Source organism: Ornithodoros turicata, chromosome 3 (genome assembly GCF_037126465.1).
Source record: "Ornithodoros turicata isolate Travis chromosome 3, ASM3712646v1, whole genome shotgun sequence".
Classification (NCBI taxonomy): Eukaryota; Metazoa; Arthropoda; class Arachnida; order Ixodida; family Argasidae; genus Ornithodoros; species Ornithodoros turicata.
The window spans coordinates 79217933-79242732 of record NC_088203.1 but is presented as its reverse complement, the minus strand read 5'-3'; the positions used below and the strand labels follow the sequence as shown (position 1 = coordinate 79242732).

At 44.8% G+C, this 24800-nt stretch overlaps 1 protein-coding gene across 1 annotated transcript; it reads right to left on the bottom strand.

Moving 5' to 3' along the window:
• Nucleotides 1-3048: 3048 nt before the first annotated feature.
• On the bottom strand, nt 3049-24796 carry LOC135388689 (zinc transporter ZIP1-like). Its single transcript, XM_064618402.1, has 3 exons — nt 24747-24796; nt 9730-10152; nt 3049-7479 (listed from the first exon to the last, which is right to left on the bottom strand). Exons 2-3 carry the CDS (start codon nt 10074-10076, stop codon nt 6930-6932), a joined length of 897 nt encoding a protein of 298 aa, XP_064474472.1. The 5' UTR covers nt 10077-10152; nt 24747-24796; the 3' UTR covers nt 3049-6929.
• Nucleotides 24797-24800: the final 4 nt, after the last annotated feature.

The following is a 24800-nucleotide window of genomic DNA, read 5'->3' as shown; positions in this document are numbered from 1 at the left end:
GAGCAACGTGTTCTAAGAAATTTAAGCACTATCTCAACAGATCTTCTAAATCTGCATATATCATCTGATGGTAGACGTGTTGTAAATCCACGCCATGCACTTTTGTAATGTAATTTCCCGTTCCCTGTTGTTGTATATATTTACTTTTGTTCATGTGATCAAAAATAAACATACTCCCTTTATACACCCAGGCGACACACTAATGACCATATTTCACCTGAGGGTGTAGTACACCATTGTTACACCCTTAGGAACTTCCAAAACAAAGTTGTAGGGTGTGAAAGGGGTGTGATCTTTGTTAATACACCTATTTTACACCTTTAAAGGTGTGAAACGATTTAGAGTGTACGGTAAAACCTCTGGCTACACGACCACAAAATGCGCTGCAGAATACGGTTCGGAGTGCCCCTAAACGTCGTGAAACAGGCCCATAGTGGCATGCTGCTCATCGATCTGAAAGAAACTTGCACAAACTTGTTCCTTACTCCTGATTAATATGTCAATGCGAGCAAACACACAAAAACCCCGCAAGCAAAATCCAGCAACTGCTCCAATTGGAAATTTGTAACACCGTACTGCAAGTCCAGATGGGGCAGTAATTGACTTCCATTAAAAGTGAGTATACTGCTTGTCGGTAAAACTGTATTTTGTAAGAGTCAGGACTCAGGAACCACCAGAACACGGACGGAACACAAAGGACACAAACAACTGCTTCTGTTCTGGGGCGTATCTACATGTTGTAGATGATGCCGCATGGCTTGTGTAAATGTCGCGGTTCCTTTCCTGCAACAAACGACTATTTGTGCCCTGTACGTGTATTGTGCCTGCGTGTGAAATATAGTAATGAAGCGCGGCTTCCTGAAGTCCATTTCTAGTATATTCTCTTTCTCTTTCTTCTATAATCAAACTCACTCATACTCAAACTCAATTTCTAGCTGACGCAATCGTGGAATGCTTTTTGCTTTCTAACTCCCAAAAGGAAGACCACGTGTTCCCCGTCTGTCATGTTCTACAATCCTTGGACCGTGCTTCCCTTCCTCACCGTCATTTGTTTTTACTTTCCCTCGCAGTCTTTGAAGGCGCAACTGGTGTTTATCACGTCTCACATGATACAGAAAAAGCAGGGTGCGAAAACAGAAGCAGCTTGGGAACAGGCGCAGGTGCACCGTATCGCACAGGCAGATTGCCCGCCCGTGTTGGACCCAGAACAGGCTTCTTGTGTTCAACGCGGGTGGCATCATTTTGTCCAACAAAATGAGAGACGGCTACAGCTGGGTGGTTCTGGAAGCTCTGGCACTGTTTCAGGGGTGGTTCTGGCAAGCGAGATGACGGCGTCACGGACGATAGCCACGTATCACGACTTTGGTATATAGTGTATGCAAGGCGTGCATGTACCACATGGCCACTGGTGTGTACACTAGCAACTGAACCTATATTATCAAGTCGTGTTCAGCTGATGTTATACGTCTCTATTTGGCTACTAGCCCCAGACTTGCGAGGTTCTATTGTGGTCACACAGGTGGTCTATTCTACGCTGTGTAATCGTTCCATTTTCTACATACAGGGCATCTGGGAATGGAAAGGCACTTGTGAGGGGGCTACATATTTCTCTCTCCGAGAGAAGAGAAATGGATCTTATTGCTTAGATAACAACCAGCGATCACAGAAAAAAACACAACACAGTTTTCTTCACGCTTTTTCAATCACGTTCCTAATTACCACCCGTTTGCAAGCCTGGGTCAAGAGGACTGCATACGTTTAATGCTCTCTGATGAAACTAGCTCGCACGACCATTTCACAAATAATTGCAAATAAAACAAATAACTTTAGTGCTTCAGTGGCCCCTGGCATTCCAACTCCTCTTCTTCATTTACATGCTAATTTGGTGGCACGCCTTCAGAAAACATTACTCCAAGCTACACAACGTTGTTCGGCCAATGCGGACCATGTTTTTATGGTACTTTATTTGCATATAAAAGCCACCTTTTCAGACGTATCTTTTTATTGTCAAGATAAAAAGACGCACCCACGGTGAAAATTCGAATTTTTGCTGCCCATAAAAGCACACCCCTAACCTTTTACCAAACCGGCACCTCATTCGTGCCCTTTCGAACAGCGTCACTTCTACCTTTTACCAGCATCACCAGTAGCCGGGTATGAGGTACCCGGGTTCGAATCCCGGTGCTGGCTGTGCTGTCTGGGGTTTTTCCTGGGTTTTCCTCAGACGTTTTCAGACATATGTCGGCACAGTTCCCTTAGAAGTCGGCCCAGGACGCACATTCCCCCAGGGCGTCAGTCGTGACGTTGCCCACATCTGTGAGGCCGACAACGGCGAGCCCTTTCACCACCCACCACCACCAGTAGCCCACCACCACCACATTTAGAAATGGTCGTCGTTATCCTTTTCAGGGCAGACACCAGCATGTGGATGCAGGTGGGGCATGTTATTTCTGCAACGCAGAAGTTTTCTTCCTTACTCGCATCGCACATCGTCCGTAGGTCTCTCCTAATTTCCTCTCCTCCTTTTTTTTTTTTTTCAGGAGTGAAACTTCCCGTCTTGACTGAGCAGGCAGACTTTTTTTATTATTATTATTATTGAACGTCACCCACCCACCCCTCATTAAAGGATAAGTTAAATTCATGCTCGCATGCACGGCTGACACCTGCATAACAGACATATAACATCTGCCTCTTCATTGAGGATGTGCAGTTGATAAAGTCTGGAAGACGGAAGAAACCTGGGGTAGTTGGTACCATAGGTCGGCGCGATCATGATCGCGGCAACCTTGCCAGTGCTTCGTGATCGCACTCATGATCGCGATCATCAGGCTTTAAGCAGGGATGGATATAATCTTTGGTTGCTTTTAGCCATAATAACGTGAGAAAGAACCTGTCAATCTAATATGAAAATGTAAGGGGAAAATAATTATTGATAAGGCATTGCGATCATGATTGCGCCGACCTATGGTTGGTGCACGTGCATGCTCATTTTGATCGACGCGACTAAAACACCACGCGTTCACGATCAGAGCAATCATGGGCAGAAAAATAATAGTAATAATAATTTTATCACAGAAACCCTCTGCGTACCCTTTCCGTCATCAAATTATTTCGGACACATGCCCCTTTCGACATAGCAAATACAGTCGGCAACTGATAACAGTTGCTGACGCATGATTTCGGGGGTCAAACGAACAATACGAAACGCATCAAATATTTCCTTTCACCTTTTTACCCTAAACACATTGAGTGCATCGGCTGTTTGAACCGCAGGTGCCGCTTGCAGTGGACCGGAAGGTGACCCGAAGGGATGCCTATTATAGAAACAGCATGTTCCCTTGCGACACCTACATATGCTTTTCCACAACGTAATGGGATTCAGCAAACGTCACTTTACTCACACTCAACACAGCTGTTCGTGTTGCTTGATAGCTTTTTGGGGAGTAGCAAGCCTACACCGTGGCTAACCTCTCCCTCCTCTTTTTTCTTTTACTTCGCATTAAACATATCTTCCTCCCTCCCACCTCCCTGTTGCGAATCGCGAGTACGGTCCGTCCTCGTGTGGTTTGTTAGTGAGGATGTGTGCGCTGTCTACGGCTAAACACACACACACACACACAAATAGGATGATGACTATAATGTCCCCACTGTGTACTATGTATTGCAAATACTACTAATAAAATTGAAATTGAAAATTAAAATTGATGATGTGGTGGGCCATTCACCGCCGCTAACGGCGAAAGATTCACTTCCAATGTTGGTTTTACAGATCCTGTAGCTACTTGTTTCATCGCTCATCATCATCAAATAAAGTTGTTGTTGTATTTGTTTCTGAGGTAAATCGACTTGGCGTCGAGTCCATGTAACGCCATAAAACAATTCTGCAAGAGCATGCTGAAATTTTTACCAGAGCTCCTCCACCTCAGTAACGTAGCCAGAAATATATTTCTGGAGGGGTTCTCTGGGAACTTTTCATGTGGAGGAGGATTTCACACTCGTCTTCTCTCTCCCAAATGCACTACCAAAGGCAGGATATCGGCGGGCGGTAGGACCCCCGAATTCCCCTCCTCCCCCTAGCTTTGGAGACTTTGTTATGTTTGCATGTGCATATTGTATACCGCTATTTAGGTCATGGCTTTTGGCGGGCACGGTCAAATAAAATCCAATCCAATCCAATTCAATCCCCCCTGGCTAGCTTATGCAATAAGCAACGTATGCGTCCAGAGGCGGGAAGGCACGGGGTGGGACTTCCTGCCCACACATTCATAGACACTGTCCCTGAAACTCTGTAGTGGGTGAGTTGATGATGGCTGTTGAAGAAAAGGCTCCAGCAGTGGGATTCGAACCCGCACCCTCTGATTGCCGGTCAGAGAATGGACCTTTTTCACATACGCGTCGTATCCTATCGGGTCTCCTCGGAGCGCGTGAAAACAAATCCACGTGGGTAGCACAAAGGACTAAAACCGGTCCGGAGTGGGACCGACGAGCTGGCACCTTTCGTGCGGTCTCCCCAGTGGTCCCCCTTCTCTTCTGTCGTCCCCATACTGGGCCATCTAGTGATGACGGAGATTACCCTCTCCGGCGCATGAACGTCATGCGCATAGACCATTGTGAAAAAGGTCCTCCAACCCACATGAGGAAACACGAGGACACGCACTCATCCTTTTCGGTGCATTCTCTCTTACATTGTTGCCAGTCGCTCCCACATTCACACAGACGAACATCGAAAACGCTCGAACCTGACACGTTGCTCAGTTTTTTTTTAGTTCGTGTTAGCGCCGCGAAGCAACTGCGGCTATGAGCGGCGTACAGACGTGGACATATGGAGAGAGGACAGCAGGAAGGAGTGGGGGACAGAGGGGTTAGCATGCGTCCTGGGCCGACTTCAGGGGGAACTGCGGCGACATTCGTCTGGAAAGTCTTCGGAAAACCCAGGGAAAACCTCGGACAACACAGCCGGTGACGTGGATTCGAACCCGTGTCACCTCCCAGCAGTCTCGCGTGGAAAGCGATCATCCTAAGTTAGGTTGATCGCTAACCACTACGCCACGGGAGCTGTTTCTTGCCTTTTTCTTTTCAAGAACGTTTTATTTCACACTCTTACAGTTCAAGACGTAAATGTCATTTACACGGGAGCTGGTCGTTGCTCAGTGATATCTTACTTTGAAACTTTTCATTCTCAGACCTTTCATACTACTTTTCATTCTCAGACCTAGCAGATATAAGTTTGATTCTGCAATTTGTGATTTTGCTATTGCGGATTTTGAGATTTGGGATTTTGAACGCTCGGATATCGTGACATCATCGAACAAAGGCTCAGGCTGACGGACCATACGGACTGGGCGTCATTTACGCTGATATGCTCCTGACTCGTGATGTGCTGATGTCTACTGAAGAGGCCAACAAGTCGGCCTCGTCACAATCACCACCATCAGTCACGGCGGCCCCCAGGCACAACAGAAAAAGCACGTACGCCAGGCTTGTCAGCTAACTCTGCTACTATGGGCTTACAAAAGCAGGTTCTTTTGGCGGAACTTCCTTGAAAGTGCACTCGCATCTTTTCGCCATTGCAGAACTCTGAACAGTGACAGGGTTGCCAAGTCACTTCCTACAAGCACCGCCAAATTCACAATCTCGCTCACATTCGCTAAAAACACAAAAGTTTCCGTGCAGCCATCTTCGTGCAAAAAGAAGTTACTCCTGAATGTAACGGCGGACATAATAGTAAATTGTATTCCGTGCGCCGTACAGCCTAGCCTAGTCATCTCTCTTTCCTTGTTGTTGTTTTTCGTAGCTTTTTCTCGGAGTAGCAGAATTTGTCAGGTGGCAAGTTCAACCTCTCCGTATTATTTTTAGTCCGTCTAACTCCAACTCCAAATTGTATTCCATGGGAGAAAACATTTGCATTGCATGTTTATAAGAAATACTGCTCGTACGAGCAGGGGTTTATCCAGAATCCCAAGCACGGCGGGGTGGGGGAGGGGGTTGCCAAAATATTTTTCTGGCAGTCACTATTACAGGTTGCGTCATAAGAACTCAACGTATCATTACCGACATGTCATTACAGCTGAAATAGCAAGGCTCCCCCGGTGCGCAGGTGGAAGAGATATAGGGGGAGTATCGCCAAACTTTTGCGGGGATGTCGCGGGATGTAGGGAGGGTCTGGATAAATCACTGCGTTCGCTAAATAAACATGACCATTCCATGACTTTCCTGACCATGACTTTCCTGACCATATCCTGATTTTGAAAGTAATTGACAGCCACTGCTTCGAGCAATGTGAAGTATGGGACTGCAGGGATTAAACCCTTGAGACGGGACTGCCCAATCAAGACAAGATGTCTGCATTCTAAGAAGAAGAAGTAAAAAAGGGCGGGGGGTGGGGGGCAAGTTGGGGAGTAATTACTGTAAGTAAGGAAGTACTACTTCCCTAAGGTTCAAATAACTCCCCAACTTCGCGCAACCTTCCGTGGCAATGCATGTAGTCCCCCAGATGATTAAGAATACTCTTTTTTGAGTTTGATGACTCTAGTCTTCGAGATCCCAGATCCTTCACGAGCGACTCATAAAGAATGGGACTGCAGGACTGAACCTTCGGAATGGAATTGCCTGACCCAAACGAGATGTCTGCATTTTAAGAGAGAGAAAAAAAGGGTAAATTGATGAATAATTATAGCTTGTAAAACCCTAGATTGAACCTTCTCCCAATTTTAGCCCTCTGATCCTAACAATTAGGTACTCCCCAACATTGCAAACAGCCCTCAAACTTCGCACAGACTACCGTTGCAATGATTGTAGTCCCCCAAAGGACTAAGCTACTCTATCTTTTTTTTCTCTCTCTCTCTCTCTCTTTAGAGTGCGGTGTGCCTAGTCATGACATACTTCTCCACTCCCGATCCTCCAGGAAGGACTCCTATTCGGCCACCGTATCAATCCCGGTCAGGTAAAAGAGCTATCAGCATTGTCATAAATGCAAACCCAACGGAAACCGCAAATACTCTCCACATTCGCGGCAAGTTCGCGTTCTGTTTTCTTTGAAGAACTTCGAAGAAAGTCACGTACAAGAGAGTCCCAGCGGCCAAACCGTTCATCGACGCTACGGGCACACCGTTGAACTTCTTACTGGTTAAGAAACCGGCACCTATGAGGGCACCCGCGGGGGACATGATGGCAAATACAGCCATGTAAGCCATCAACACCTTAGCGGAGATCCCTGCAGCGCTGAGGTCGAAACCGACGACAAACGCTAGAACGAGCTTGTGTATGGAGACACCCATAAATAGGAGCCAGGTATCCTTCTCGGATTGTTGAAGGCCGAGGGCCAGCCCCTCGAATAAGGAGTGGAAGGAGAGCGCAGCAATGATGAGGAGGCCGGATATGGTCACCTCCCTGTTGAGTTGAGCGGGCGATGGGCTGATGGGCTGAGACTCAGAAAAGCTGATCGCGAGCGAGTCGCCGAAGTAGGGCGCCGAGGGGTCCCTGAAAAAGAGTTTGGGTAAAAATTATTCTATACGACTGTTATTCTGTGGATGGGCATATGCATTGTATTGTTAGGTATATTACACTCTTATTATAGCCGAATACCGTTTTACATAGCGTGTGCTGCGTCTTGTGTGTAAAATGTAGTGCCATGGTAAAGGGACAACATCTTTTGACAATAGACCTCTACCGAAGAAACGTCACCGTGACGTAATCATGACGTTGGGAGACATGGTGAAACCGAAACAGCGCCTGCGGAGAACAGCGCCGTTTCACAAAGCCATATTCCTTCACGAAGGTCATGGGTTGCTTCTTTGTATTAGTGGTAGACACAAATGAGGTCACGTTTCTAGTCGCTTTCGTGTCTTCATTCGCGTTCACAGTCAAATCCAAATCCTTTATTGCTGTGGATGTGTTTATTAATGGATGCGTTTCCATTTCCGGCACATGTTTGAATATGAAGGTAGAGTGACAGTAACGGGGGCCCTATAGCAGAGCTACGAGTAGAGAACCCACCACGGAAAGAAAAGAAAGGCTCCATCACAAGAGCTGCATCGTCTGAAAGTCAATGTCGTAATACTGTGCAGAATGTGGTTTATTATTACGACTTAGTTCGCGCTTGCTTTGTATAGGGACACCACATGCACTCCGACAGAAACTCCTGTCCTTCGGTCTACAGAAGATGGAAGAGCCCGGTAGCCATCTTTAGAAAGGGCTACCGAAAAGGCAGGGCTATACCGGTAGAATGGAGCCGAACAAGGCCATACAACTAATAGTATGTAAAGAATTACAAAAAAATGTTACAATATGAGAAGCCACATTTAAACGCGGCTTTCTTGTGACATTGATTTTTTGCTATAGTAGTTCCAGTCTACCAAGTTGGCGGCGCTGTTGTACCATCTGACGTCATTTGTTTGTAAACAGGGATAGGTCTATTTCTTGCATTTCCTTTCTATCATATACGGCTGTCTCATTGACCGCCGTCAGATGGTACTACTGGTGCGGGACTGGGTCTCTCTTATTCTTCTTCCTTTTCCGAGAGTAATGTCTCAATGAATGAAGACCTTGTGTAGTAGTCTTGAGTTTGCAGAGTAAGAAGTATCGCAGTCGCGGAAGGATTTCCTTTTCTTCCCATAACAACATATTCAGACAACACAGAGTGGTTCTGTGAAGCCCCTTCTTTCATCTCCCTCACGTGGGATTACCGCTGTTGCGCCGCAGCTAGGTTGAACAATGATGACTCCCTCGTCACTGTCTTTGCAGAATACTGGCTGATATCATGGACCAGGTACTATTATACTGTTAAACGTTTTGCGCATAAATGATGAGTAATTAGTGACCTTCAATAAATAGCCAAGGTCATGTACCGTTAGCGAAGCACGTTACAATCACTACGAGCAGCAAAGCAAAGCGCGCTTCGCGCACACGTGAATCCACCAGGTCCTCCTTCGTCCGACAAGGCGCTTAGGGCGCTTGAAGCTTTTCTACATACAGAAAGTACAAACAGATTATAAATAATGAACAGAGACGAACAGAGATGATGATGATAGAGTTCAACATGTAGTTGAAAAGTTTCGACCAAGTGAGTGTAAAATGTCGGAATCGCTGGGGGCACACACAGCACACATTCAGCGAGTCATAGAATGTCCATGAGCCCAGTTGTATGTAAGCGTACTAGGGTAGCCAGTTCGACTTCGTCGAAACTCACATCCTCATTTTGTTTTATCACATCGCCATCACCATGAATCCACCGCGTGCTGTGTGCTCTGCAGATGTATGACGCTCGTGCTTCTTGTGTGAAAACGTTATGTACGAGTACAGTGATATCATATTCCATATGCGTGCCACATGATTTTATAACTTGACGTATCGCGTTCACTCAAAGTATTTTCTTTTATGCACCTATATCATATATGATTGTACTGTGAGGAGAAAGCATCAAATGCAATCCCCACCCAAGCAACATCTTGGCACAATATCGGACCAATATTGGTTATACCGTCCCTCATTATTGGTCCAATCTCTGTCCACTATTGGGGCGGCATTGCCAATATTGGTCCAATATGTTGTGATGCTTTGGCACTCTGTGGCATTTGGTCACGTTTGGTCGCGGAAGGGGCTAATGGTTGCGGCAATGCATCTGCCCCCCAAAGGATTTAAATTGGTCTTTTCTTAGAGTGTCGCCGCATTTAACGCCGCACTGCATTTACCGACTAACGCAAATACTTATTGTGATTAGAATATCAATACCTGTCATCCGCAGGCTGATGATTCCCAGCGCTATGCCCGTGGTCAACACACAAATGGATGAGTTCTTCTATCGCATATATGGCCAAGAAGCCGATACACACGACAGCCTCCGGCAGGGGAAAACTAGTGTGCACATCAGAGAAGCCTTCGATGACGTCTGGGACGATGTGAAGAAATGTGACGCAGAAAATAACACCTCCCCCGAAGCAGACCAGGAATGACAAGATTCGAGGACCGATAGCTGGTATGTATAACTTTCGCACGAGGAAGATGGGAAGTGTTCCCAGGAAGAATGTTCCGAAAAGAAGAATCAGAGGGGCCACCACTTGAGCCACGAGGATCGCCATTTGTAATTATAACCTTTGTTCCAGATAGGGTTGCCGAGAATATTTTCCAGGAGAGCCTCGGAGGATGGGACGTGTCCTGAAGAAAACAAAGAAAATGATACAACATAGGACGATGTGTCCGTAATACGCTGAATCAATTATGCTTGCATTACATCTTACACTGATCTTTTTTTTTCTGAATGCTACTGGACAATACCAAAATAAAGCATCGAATCACCATGTCGCGAATGTCTTTTTCGCTCTCTCTCCTTCTCTCCCTACGAAAAGCATCATAAAAAACCTAATCTCCCGTATTTTTTCATGGTGGCTGATTCCGTAATTCGGCGCAATTAATTAGCCAACTTTTTCACTATTCGTCATAGGGCCGAGGTGTGTATGGCAAAGTTGTAGAGCACGTCGAGAAGCGACCTTTTGGGTCATAGCTCACCTGAAGGTCTCTTCTCGGCAGATAACGGATGTAGTAGTTCTTGAGAACCCTGAAATCGGGGCGCACGCGTACACTCTAACAACTGAACTTCACCACATAGCACGCTCCTAGTCAACCATATAATCTCGAATGACATCGTTATCTCTCCTGATTTGTTGCAAAGGGAGACGTACGCCTTTTTGTGACACTTATACAGAAATGTTAATTGTCACAAAAAGGCATACGCCCCGCGATTTCCGAAAATCAAGAGTGACAGAGGTATCACTCTGTACAATGCGTGCTATTCCCTTCTCCTTCAGCGTGCTGTGTGGTGAAACTTTGTTTTAAGAGTGACCACTCTAAAAACTGAACTTCACCGCATAGCACGCTCTGCGCCAACCATTGCCACTAATGGGTTATCGCTTCTGATTCAAAGAGAGAGGGGGGTGCACGCATTTTTGTGTCAATTTGGATATATGATAACTGACACAAAACGGCGTACGCCTTCCTCTCCCCTCGAACCAGAAACGATAACGCTATCATTCGGGGCAATGGTTGGCGCAGAGCGTGTAATGTTTTTTAGAGTGTAGGTGCGCTCGCGTCGTGTCACGTGGTACACTTTCCGATTTCGCACGTGTCCTTTCTTAGCAGGAAAAAAAAAAGAACTCGACGCGCACGCTGTAGGAAACAGTTGTGATAGGCGTTTCTCGACACGCTCTACAACTTTCCAATTCGGATCTCGACCCTAAGACGAATAATTAAAAAGTTAGCTAATTAATTAGCCACCATGAAAAAATACAGGCGATTAGAACACGCGACTCCGCACAATATTCTGCAGTTTTCATTCTCTTATGATGCACCGTGCACGTTAGACCCCGTTGCACGTTAGACCCCGTTGCACGTTAGACCCCGTTGCACGTTAGACCCCGTTGCACGTTAGACCCCGTTGCACGTTAGACCCCGGTGCACGTTAGCTTGAACACCCTGTATGTATCTGGAACTGCACTTTGAAAACGTGCACAGCGTATTCGCGTCAGCATGAAATAGGGTGTTTTTTTATTCAACTGGAATATCAAATCAAATCAAACCAGTCAAAACATCTTATTACACATACCAAGCACACAAAGTTATATGTGGGACTGCGAGGGTATTCCTGTGATGCAGTCCCAAATATATACATGGTTCCAAAACACTGATAACATACAATAGCACGTCTTGTGGAAATAATTTAACAGCGTTATCAAAATGTGTAAAAAAAGCAGAGGGGTAAAAGAGAAAGAGGAATAGATAAATACCAAACATATGCTCAATTATACCAAGGAACTCAGAAGAAGAAAAAAAAGAACATGGAAATACTCAGCAACATTACAAGCGCGACATACAAATGAATTTCAATTGCTTTTTGAATAAAAATGAGTTATTCAACTTCCTCAATTCCACCGGCAACGAATTCCATATCTTAGATCCAACAAAAGTGAGCTACTGTTTACCATAGTTTGTGCGAGGCAACGATACCCTAAGATACATATCGTCTCTTCTAAGGGAATATAAGGAACTAAAGCGTGTTAAGTGGATAAAATGAGGAACATTAGAACTATAAATAAGACGATGGATAAAAAGGCTAACCTTGTACGTAGTCAGAGTAAATACGTCCGTGATTGATAGTAGTGAAAATGCAAAAGTGATTGACGCATCTGGTTGAATATTTAGTACTGTGCGTAATGCACGCTTTTGTAGGATTAAAAGCGGATGAAGAGTAGTACGATAAGTGAGCCCATACACTTCTAGACCATAGCTGATATGTGAGTGTATCAGTGCGTAGTACAGTTTAAGAAGAGCATTGATCGGAAGAAGGCGTTTTGTTTTAGCAACGGCATGGAGCCCTGGTAGTAACTTGCGTCTAATATTCGATACGTGGTCGTGCCAACTGAGGTGTTCATCCAACGTGACACCTAAGAATTTAACAGTCTTCACCCTCTTAAGTGCAATTGATGAAAAGCAAACAGCTAAGTGACTTATATTTAAAGACTGTTGGCTAGGGTGAAACACAACATAGTTTGATTTAGTGTAATTTGGAACTAACCTGTTCTGCGACAACCAGAGCGGTTGTTTTCTAAGGACAAGGTTAGCTTCATGAAACAAGCCCTCAGGTGTGCTTCCTTGTACGAATATGTTGGTGTCATCAGCGGACAATGTGCAGTCTTTGGCTAGGAACTTAGGCAAGTCATTGGTAAAAACTAAAAACAGGGATGGACCCAAGATTGACCCTTGCGGCACACCTACTTTGCACTCAGCCAAAGCTGATTGGAATTTCCCAATGGAGACATCCTGCTTTCTTCCAGTCAAGTAACTTTGGAGCAGGCGCAATGGCACTCCTCTTATCCCGTATCTTTCAAGTTTCAGCAGCAACAGTTTGTAGTCAATTAGATCCAAAGCTTTCATTAAATCTATAAAAATGCCCATGGTAAGTGTCTTAGAATCGATACACCTTTTAATTTTCTCAAGAACATAATGCTATTTCAGTAGAACTGCCCCTTTTTCTTTCGCTCTTTTCGTTTTGTTTTTAACGCGGGAATAACAAGTCGGCTTTTGGAGCCAGGCTAACCTTTCCCCTCTTTCTTTGTTTTTTCTTTGCAATAAACCTATATCCCCCCCCCCTTCGAAAACCAAACTGAGATTCAGATAAAAGGTTGTGTTTTTCAAAATAATCTGTAAGCCTCCGTAAGAGAAGTGTCTCGATTATTTTACTCAACGGTGAAAGTATCGCTATCGGCCTGTAGTTAGATACCAAAAGCTTATCGCCCTTTTTATACACCGGGACAGCCTTGGCGACCTTCTCTCTCGGGGAAAAATTCCTTCAGTAAAAATGTACTTGATAACACCGGCTAGCACATCTGATAAATTTGACTTAAACTGTTTTAATAACGTTACAGGAATGTTGTCTGGAGCTCTTGAGCGTTTCAACTTAAGATTTTGAATTACGCTCTCAACTTCTTGTGCACATGTTAGTTGAAGAAAAAATTAGGAGGCATGAGACTGAGGTAATAAAATCGGAACATCACCACAGGGCGGGATATAATCTACCTGATCAGATATGTTGCTAAAGTAATCATTAAATTCTGTACATATCTGTGTTTGGTCGTTAGTTACTTCGCCAGAGCTGGTGGTCAAATAAGTAATATCGCTAGATCTAGTATTTTTATTTAGGGCACTTTTAATCACATTCCATAACTTTTTGGTCCCCCTCACATTTAGTAATGGACTGAGCAAAATACTGTTTCTTTGCAACATCTAGCAGATTTCGAAGCAAATTATTGTGTCGCTTATATCGTGTAAGCAAGTCAAAGTTTGTTGGATGAGAGCGACATTTTTTGTACAGATTATTTTTGTGTTTTATTGATTTGAGGAGGCCAGAAGATACCCAAGATTTCTTCGGAGTATTTCGTTTTGTAACAGGTGTCTGACGAGTTGATTTTGTAATAATGCATTGCGAAATACTCTTATTTTTCAATCAGGGGACCCCGAAACATTTATTTCCAGCAGTTTATTTTGCAACAGGGATTTCGACCACTGAGTTTTTCTAAGGAACGAAAACGGCCGGGTAAACGGTCTCTTTTTACCTCAACAAGGAACAAATAACGAAGGAAACGAAACAAGAATGAGCGTCATATGTTGTGTGAACCACATAAAAATTGGCATTTATCGCCGATTTCTTCCAGGTGACCCGCCATGTTTGTTGAGAAGGCAAAGGTATTTCCGCGGCACAGTCTGACTCGAGACGGCCTCGCACCCCCAAATCTGCCCTGATCTAACGTTTCACAAGATGGCAACCTCTAAATCCGTTAGGCTTAGCAAGGCCGTGTTTCTCCTGCTTTTCTTTCTTTGTTTGCTTGTTTGTAAGAAAAAAAAAGAGCAGCTGAACTCGTCTGCCGACGTGTTCTGCTACTGGTAACATAACCCCCCCCCCCTCCAAAAAAAAAAAAAAAAACTACTTCGCTACTTTTCAAGTGCTCTGCTCACGAGTTCTATATTCACTGTTCAGATGTTAACTAGAAGTCTACTATTCCCAATTATCCCAAGATCACGCACAGACAGCCTAGAAGGATGTATCCATCCCACGGCTGTGAACAAATTTCACAAGTGCCTCCAACAACAACAACAATAGATGCGACGATGAGATGGGGTGTTTCACCACGGCGGTGCGGTACCCTCCAAGGGCTGTGCGCTTCAGGTGGTGCTATTCAAATGCACTTTGGGAAATTATCATCAGTGTGTGCAGTATAATTACGTGAACACGCACTGTTGTGGTGTCAGATGTTCTTAAAACCGAACGGAAATTGGCGATAAACAAAAAGACTACTGCTAAGATTTTCTCAAATACGTAACACAAACGAATTCATCGAACACACAACACCTCAAAATTCGTGTTCCACACGCGGGCGCATAATGTGCAAATCATGCTCTCAAAATTAGATGTCACTCAAGAACTGAGGTCAAAAGAATTATTTTACTGAAAAACAAGCTTGTTTTTCAGTAAAATAAATGTTTCGATCTCTTTAAATACTTATTTTATTCACTTGCGAGTGCTAGATTTCTCCCATTTTTTGCCTGTTAGTTAAGCAGAGAAAAGTTCAACAGACGTGTAAAGGTAACTTCCCTGCTAAACACTGCTGTAAAGTGGAGAAGCCACTTTGACTGTTTCCGAAATTTGGCATCTGGGCGAAGTTTGCCGCACAAGGGAACCGCAGACGATTGAGTGACTCTATCACTTCTTCTAAATGTTGAATCTAGAGGTACCCTACAACGCCTATCCACGGGAATATTACATTACCAGAGCTATTAAGCGATGAAATTGTCTCCTGCGTGAAAATACCCATACCTCCCATGTATTCACAGTCCGAAAAGCGGGATGTCTGCGGAACCAAAGGTATTTCATGTATAATGATATTTTTCGTTGTATAAGCTTAGAATAGGTGTCAGAACGTGTATCCTCGGGAATATTACGATACCTTGGATAGAACAGCTGCTACAGCACTTTTGTATTGTCTTGGCGGCAAGTTTCACTCAACGACCACGAGAGGGCGCAAGGCGTCGCTCTCCACGAAAGCTGGGAATCCATAAAAAAGATTCTAGGGGCTAGACCACATAATTTTACAGTGTTGGCGGTAACTCGTTACAAGTAACTTGTTACTGTAATTAAGCTACATTTTCAGGTAACTTCTGACGTGAAAACGTCAGTAAGTTCGATTTGGGAGCCAGGTCAAAACTTACGATGCAACGAAATTTATCAGAATTTCATGACGCGAAAACTCGTTGAGTAATAAACCGATAGCAACCAACCGGCTAAATCCAGACTCCAGACGGCTAAATCCAAACGGCTAAATCCAGACGGCTTACACGTGTAAGATTCTATCTAACAAGGTCATTACGGCAGTAGATGTAATCTGTGGGTGTGGTAGAGACGGAAATATAGGGGTACGCGTACCTTGCGGGCAGTCTATCTCGTGTACGCGTGAAGGAAGGACTCTGATCGAGGTGTCGTTGGAAAGCGCAGGAGAGGTTCCTCTTGGTCCTTAGGCGATATCGGCTTGAACAACAATAACCAGAATTTTATAAATTTTGAAAATTGAAGTATCAAAATTTTGCCAGAATGTCGGCATACATGAAACTGACATATGATCAGAATCGAAAGAAATGACAATTAGAAGAAAGGACGGCTCGAGAAAAACCCGAAAAGCCCACAAACACCGGCACCGAGCGATGGAGAGTTTTACGGGACCGCCGAAGAAGGTTAGCTGCTCATCGTCAGCATCTGTTGTTGTTGTTCTTGTTGTTAGCTGCGGAGGCAAATTTGAGTGCCGGCGCGCACCACGAACCCTTACCCTATAATAACAACAAATGACTAATGAATGGAATTAATAAATGAATAAAGACTTATGTTTCTTTCACTAAAATCCCGCAAAAGAGCAAAGGAATCGTAGATCGTGACGTTTTCATGTAAAACACTGCAGCTCGTGCGCGACTGAGCCCGCCCCAATAGACCTCTACCCGAGAAACGTCATCATGACGTTGGTAGACAGACTGAAACCGAAACAAATCGGAAGGGGAGGGCTGGGTTCCACGAATGGGCACGTGTTCGCTGCTTCCTATTGAAAGAAAAGTAGGACCAAAGGTCGCGTCCTTTTTAGGGACCATCGTAATCCCTTCAAGACCGTAGCTTTCGGGCGCGACCTTGTTCACCTCTAGCTTCGAGCGTCATTCAACTCTAGCAAATTGGTGGGCCTGTCGAACACTATGTTGTCGTTTGTTTACAAACAGGGAGAGGTCTATTGGTGGCGCTGTAGGATACTATGACGTCATTTGTTTACAAGAAGGGAGGGGCTATTTTATAACTTAACTCGTTGCTTTTGAGCTCCAGTAACTTCTTGAGGAACTCATTCCTTTTTCAGCAACTTCAGTTCCTTTTTCAGTAGTTACTTTTTCGAAGTAACTTGCAAGGGTAAGTTCCTTTTGCTCGATTCTGGTCTACATCTCAAGCTGCGTCCTCCCTCTCTCACACGCGCCAAGCAGAGCGGTCGCACGTGCTTGGCGCGTGTGACTCCTCTTCCTTGTTCTTGCGCGGTGAACGCTACAAATTCTGTTTTGGCCCTACATTAGGAGGCTTAGGTGAAGTTCATCATAGCAACGAACAGTGTATTTGTAATGACAGAGGACACCGTGTAGCAAGATTTAAACCGGCTCTGCGAAATGTGCGTAGAACCTAACTCTTGGATCCTAAACTTTCAATGCCTACTTTGTGCGCCGTTGAAGAAACCTTATTATGATATCAAAATCATCAAATTCCTCCCAAAAAAGTGCATAAATGCACGCTTCTTTCGTCATATCAAATATTGATATAGTTTACGTATATCAAAACTATTATAAAACGTGTTGCACCGCCCATTGGGAGATCAAGATCTGTATTAATTATGGAAAGGTCAAAAACTAAATAGTGTATATTAGGTAACGAGTAACTTGAAAGTAACTCATTACTTTTCCAAAGTACCTCAGGAACTTCAAGTTAATTTTTATTACCTGGAACTCTGTTAGTAACATAGTTACATTTTTTGCACAGTAACTTAACTGTTAACGAGTTTCTTTTGTCGAGTAACTTCCTCATCTCTTCAACTGTATAATTATTAAACTTTTAGTTTCCGTATATGACACTCTTTCACTCACACATGCAATATTTACCTTTCAAACGCGTTCACTAATTTTTAAAACGCAGTGGTACTGATTACGAACTACACCCCCTCTTACTATAATTCTCGAAGAATGCAGGCTTGACCACCAGGTACATCCAAGGTTTACTGAAGACTTACTTACACAGCAAGTAACAAACACACGATAAAAAAGAAAAGAAGAATGCCTACTTGAAGAAGAGCAAACGATAACACCTAAGTGCGAACGAATAGCACCCGATCTCACCCCGAATTCTAATTGTCCCCGTTCCTCTCCCTAAATGCCCATTACAATTTGACGCAAAGCAGCGCTCCAAACTTAAACGTCCGCCATCTTGCAGCGCAGAGAGCGCAGTGTAACTCCAGCCGTTCGAAAAATCCTGTCGAAGGTGTCTACTCTAGCGTCACGTGACGCTACGTCATACCCATCTCGCGGATTACTCCGAGCACACCCGCTGTTCTCCCTGCCCTCCTCATCGGCGATGTTTCGGTTTCGGTTCATTTGCACGTCAAAATTTGGCGATAGATTTTTCAACCCACGTACGCATTTCAGGATTTTGTAAAAAATGGAATGGCTTTCAGTGAGGATTGTCTTCTATTCTGCTATCTGTTCGAAATGTCGGCGGCTTTCGTTCGATGACGCTCTTCACCGACAGAGTATACACATAGGTAGTTTTGCCATGAAAATATTGGTCAGGAATTACAGTGATATTTCTTTCTGTGCCGACCAGAACTCCAAGAAAGTGGAGCTGAACATAAGAATTAGAGACTCCGTTTCAGCTGTTTACAGAAGTAATATTAACTTAAAAAGCTACATTCTTACTCCGAAGAAAAGATTGTGTTCCTTTTTTTTTTAGTCACAAAGTTGTTCGGGTCTTTGAATTTACATTTCTGCTGGAAAATAGGCGGGTGCGGCACACACTGACTTTATATGATGCACCTCCACATAATATAAATCCAGGAGTATTTCAGGACATATATTTCTGCGATCTCGTGTTTCCTTTGGCTTTTTCCTTGATCGGGTGCATTTTTTGTTCGTCATTTATTTTTGAGCCTTAATTTTGCATGCTTATTGTATTACTATAAAATAAACTAGTATTTCACAACGTCAGCGCATTCGGTCCGCCCTTTGAGGAGTCATCCTCAGATCATCCTAGGCATGGTTCGCCCTCTCGTGGAGCCTAAGCGAACTACAAGCGTGAAACTCAAGAGGATAAACGGCGGCGTGTATGCTGACCTGACTGTCTGACATAATGTTCACATGATGTATACTCATGTTCAGAAGTCAAGCTATCTCGCATAATACGACAGAAAAGACTGTTCTTGTGTGTGTGTGCGTGGTAAGACGCCGTGCCCTCACAGCTCTTTTGACATTTTTGGACACCATAGAACTTCGAACCTTATTGTGAAGGGCTCACTCAGACTTGTGCCGGTTACCAAAAAATAGGAACTAAATACCGTTACCGGTTACTTCAGAAAAAAGTAACTAAATACGTTACTCGTTACAAACATACAAAAGTAACTAGTTCTCGTTACTCACAGGTAACGAGTTACTTTTACGTTACCGCCGCATAGTTAAAGGAGCCAGCAAGCATGCCGTCACTTGCCTTCAACTCATTATTAATGAGAAATTGCACTTCACAAGAAGCTGATACTCGAAATTTACATCAGTGATCTTCATTATCTTTCGTGTGAAGACATATGCTGTCGAGGTGGGGGTGATCGGAGGTTATGAAAACACACACAAAAAAAGAGATAAACTGATGTTCTGAGGCTGGAACAACATACAAGGGACAGATACATCTTACACAAAAAAAGACACCGGTTTTCGTGCCACCGATCACCAACGGTTCCCAAAAACAGACGAGGGGCTGCGTCATAATTTAGGGCGCTCAGAAGATTAGCAAAGACAAGAAAAGGCTAGAAATCGAAACGCGTTTTTTGTAGCCATAGTACAATCGGTGCCCATTCTTGGGAAGGAGTGATGGTGGGAGATTACGGAAACAAGAGAAAAGACAAAGGCCTTCGTTTAAGACGATTCAGCACGCCAACAACACGTCCAGCGAGGGACTGCAATAATACTTTGAGTCACACGTGGTCGTGGGTCACGCAGGTCCACGCATTGCGCCACACGGAGTGCAGAAATTTGCTCCCTCACGCTGAAGAAAATGAACGAGTAACGTCAGTAACGAGTTACCAATTTTTGTAACTGGTTCCGTTACTATTACAATTTTTTAAAAAGTAACTGAATTGTTACTTCGTTACCAAAAAAAAGTAACCGTTACCAAGTAACGAGTTACTTGTAACGAGTTAGGCACAACTCTGGGCTCACTATTTCATTCCTCACATCACCATCAGCAATGGGGTAGAGTATCGCGTATCGCCCCTCGCGATGAAACTCCCCATTCATCATCTTAAAAATAAAGTTGTTGTTGGTGTTCTGTTCACGCCACGACCATCACCAATAATGATAATTCGTTCCTTCGATTTTTACAGCCGTTGAAGAAAGGAGTAACTTAAATGGAAATGCGTATATTTGAATCCTCACCAAATTCAACTGAATATTGTCCTGTGGGCTCAATCGCCTACCCTACACTCTCCGTTAACGCCGCCTCACGCTTCTTTCCGTACACCTCTTAGGTATGAGCGAATTTCTCAAATATTTGTTAAACTTCAATAAATTATGTCATAGCTTGTGAGTAGCAAACTTCGTAAATTACTCCAGGTAGTGAGGGACCTTCGCTAATCGGGGAAAACAGGCACAAATATGCAGTCCGCAAAATACCATAGGAATTTAAAAAGAAAAACGAAAAACGAAACGGAATTGAAGTCGTGTTTCGTACATGTGTCTTTCTTGTTTCTGAATCGCCCTCAACATGCTCTCCAGAATGAAGACCAAATATCGTTCTTTTTCTTTCGGGGGTCCTTGAGAAAACCGAAAGACGTCATGAACGTCGAAAAGCCTATCGACTGTCACACATGCGACAAGCTGTTCACGTGTCATCACTGCTACCACCGCCACAGCGTCGCACATGACGACGTATCATGAGGTGGTGCGGTGCACGTGCCTCTGAGGGCGTTGTCCTCAATGTCTGCGCTGTGGCTATGCTATAGAACACGACTATGGACGTAGGACTAAAAAGTGCTACACGTAGTACAAGTAGGACTACAAGACTTGGACCATTGCTCACCCTGGACAGGGAACGTTCAGTACAAGGGTGCATTCAATATCGTTTTTATAGGAAGAGATGAGGTTCGATCTAGAACAGCAAGCCACATGCACTGCCTAAGATCAACTGAAGCACATGGTATCGATACAAATTGATGGGGGGTTCGGGACATCCGGATCCCTCCGCCTTATATCCTTCCGTTCTCAGCTCGGTCTAGCCCAAGCGACATGCATGGGTTCAGCCTACAACAGGTTGAATGTTTACCTCGTTGTACGAAATCGTTCAAGCTAGATAATTTACCAGATCGCATATTGCGGAATTCCCTCCCAGGCACCTCCCTGTAGCAAAGGGGCCACCGTACGAAGACTTGACCGGTTATAATTCGTTGCATTACGCCGCGAGATATCTATGATCGAAAAGATTTCGAATCTATACGGAACATAGGCGTTCCAGATACGTCCCAGAACATCGCTAGAGGGTGACAGCGCCAACTACTCTGTGCATCGTGGAGTTCCACGGGGAAGCGTCCTCATCCCGTTCCTGTTTAATGCCATCCTGGCACACCTCCCTTCCATTCTGCCCAAGCATACCCATATCACGATCTACGCTGATGACATTTGCATATGGACCTAATCAACGCGCCGTGATGCCATCCAGCGTCGTCTGAAACATGCCTTAGACCTTATTGTGGCGTATCTTGCTGACCGTGGGTTGTCGGTCTCACCGGCTAAGACAGTAGCGCGACATTCACGCACCGCTCTTTCCGCAAGTATACCCCCTTCTGCTAGCTGGCTCTAGACTGAACTACGTCTCGCACTGTCGCTACCTAGGCATAGTCATTGATAAGGGACTGACATGGTCGGACTACGGAAACCTTCTGTCTTTTGGCGGAGGCACGGGAAGCATCGGTGCTTATTCTTCGCAATAGTGTCGCCTTACACGCGTACACGCGTTATCTTGCCAGCCATCCGGCTCATTACCTATGTGACATTGCTCAACGTTATCCCGCATCTGCATTCGGTCAAGCTATTCTTCGTTTGCGGGGCAACATCCCCTCAGCTTCGGCTCGGACCTCATATGCGCCACCCATGTGGTCACTTCACTACCCCACTGTACAAACGTCGATTCCGGGTGTTAGGAAAAAGAATGCTGTGCCAACAGTTGTGGCCTGCCAACTGACCTTGCACCGCATCTACAGCTACCATCGGCATCGAACCCAAGTATACACTGATGCTTTAGTCTCTCTAGTTGGGTCGTCTGCTGCCTTTTGCATCCCAGAGGATGGAATTGAGCACGGATTCAAACTCCCTCTTGTGTCATCTGCCGAGGCCGAGGCATTCGCAATACTGGCCGCTTTGAGACACGCCTCCTCGTTGGCGCCCAGGGCCTGGACGCTCCTGACGGACAGTAAAGCTGGCCTCTTACTCTGCTGCAGTCATCAGTGACACCTACACCACGATCACCGCCCTGCACTCCGAACTTGTATCCCTGGGACACGGCGTGGTATTCCAGTGGATTCCGAGTCATGTCGGACTTTCTGGCAATGATCGTGCTGACGCTCTCGTTCGGCATGCCCACGACACTGAGCAGCCAACTTTCCTTCCCCTTACGCTCTCTATGTGCCAGCTGAAAATTGCCGCCGCTTTATTGCCAACCGCACGCAGCTCTTTCAGCAAGAACCCATACGCACCAATGCCTTCCTTAAATCCATTGACCCGCTAATGACACATACTGTGCCTGGCCGCATCCCGTGCATCGAGGAGTCGTTGCTTCATCGGCTGCGGCTGAATGTGGCACCTCTTTGCCCCACGTGTCATGTAGAAGCAGACGTGCAACATATACTCCTTGCCTACCAGCGGTACGAAGGTCAGCTCCAGTCTACGGTGCCGTCTCGCTCATCTATAGGCTACCGAGAGCTTTCTCTCCCGGCGCTCTACTGAGCACGCTGAAGTCACGTCTGCGCTGACACGATTCCTTCGGAAAGCTAAACTCTTGGGTATATCCCTGATACCTCCTACATGACTGTCTGCACAACGATTAGTGAAGGTGCGGTCTTTTTTTGTATTTCTTAATTTTTTTGTGTCGCTGCATCTTACTTCTTGTTTGTTTGTGTTTGCTTTTGGGAATAGCAAGCTTACATCATGGCTAACTTTTTCCTTCTTTTTTTTTTCTATCAGCATTAAACAAATCCCCCCAGAACATCGATACTCGTTTGTTTGGCCAAAGCAGCACCAGCAACCTGCGCTGTGTGCCCTGGCGAACTACGTCAAGGACATACGTGCTAAAATACGGCTGAAACAGCTTTTTTGCCATAGTTACCCCGCACCGTTTGGTGTAAAATAAATTTCATTCAAATAAACTTTAAATCATTCAGTACTTTCGCACGTCAAGCGTCCTGGAACAGCTGATCACACCAGTGCTACCTACGTTTCCTTTTTTTTTTTTTTTCTGCTTCTATTCCATTCTAATCGTTTGTTTGCATCACTAACGGCCTACTGATTCAAGCGGGTAATTATTTAGAACTTATCTTACTGAAAGAGTGGAGAAAAGATTCGACACAAAAGGAGAGAGGAAGAATGTAACTTAAAGATATGAAGAATCTCTGACGTCTTTGCTTATGAAAACGGATATGTACATACACTGTTGCTAAAACTCCAAATATCGGCACATGACACTGATCTGGTGAAGATATGGATTATAACCTACAAGCATGAGATTTTATTGGGACATATAGCCGCCTTCGTGGTATAACAAAAATCAGCTCAGGTTTGTAAAGTGCATTCCTGTCTGTTCCCATCCGTGGCGGTAACGATCTTGATGATGATGATGAGGTTGGCCGTTGAAAAAGTTTTGAGATGTAGATCCCCAATATAGTGAGACTCGCTTCTTCAGATCATTTGTGATCACTTGGCTAAAATCTTTGCGGCTATGTATGTACATCAGGGTTGCGGAGTTGCCACACCGGAGTTGGAATGATTCCGGAATCATTCCAGATTTAGCAAAGCCCGGAATGAAATTTGATTGGAATGGCGGAAACTGTCCTAGGAATGGGAATGATCTGGATGCCCCGGTGGCAGTTTTGGTTTTAACAGGCTGGGTTTCTGCCCTCGCACCCTTTGCACCACACCTGCACATGGTCAAGAGTGAAATAACCTTGTCTTTGTGCTTTTTCCGTGCTTGGTAATGTCGATCTCCTCAAGCACTGCTGGACTTGCCAGTATGGTTACCGGTCCTCTTCTTTTATTGAGGGAATTCACGGAATGGAATTGGGTTGCCAAGCTATTCCAGGAGTGGGAACTGACCATACCTTTTCATTCCGAGGAATTGAAAGGAATGGAGTTATCGCAAATCTCCATTCCTCGGAATGGAATTGGAACGGAGTGGGATTCCTCGTTCCGCAACCGTGATGTACATGACATGGACCATTTCCATGTACGTGTCACCCCTGGCGTCGGAATGTAAAAAGTCCTATTTTAACCCCAAATGAGCGAGGGGCACTTTTCGGATTGGAACGTCGAAAGGGAAAGTAGCGAGAGAAGATCGCAAAACGAATGCGGAAAGAGTGGAAGCGTACTGATTACGAGTACAAAGCGTCGTCAAGTGTCGGTCTCGAACGTTTGCGCAAACATGACACCGACTAACTACCACAAAATGACATGCGTTGAACATGCGCATATGCTTACTCGGAGAAAATACGGCCTAAAAATGAAGACCACATATCTGTTCTCACCATGATCAATCAACTAAGCGCGATCTGAACTAAGATCACTCAATCTTGTCACTCAATATTTTGTCAATAAGAACAACAACAATGTCAACAACGACATTTCTTCCCGATCCCTAATACCCACATGATGTATGGAGACAAACCTACCTCCGGCTTGACAGCTGTCCGCCTCGTCTTTCCACCTGACAGTCTGTGATTTCC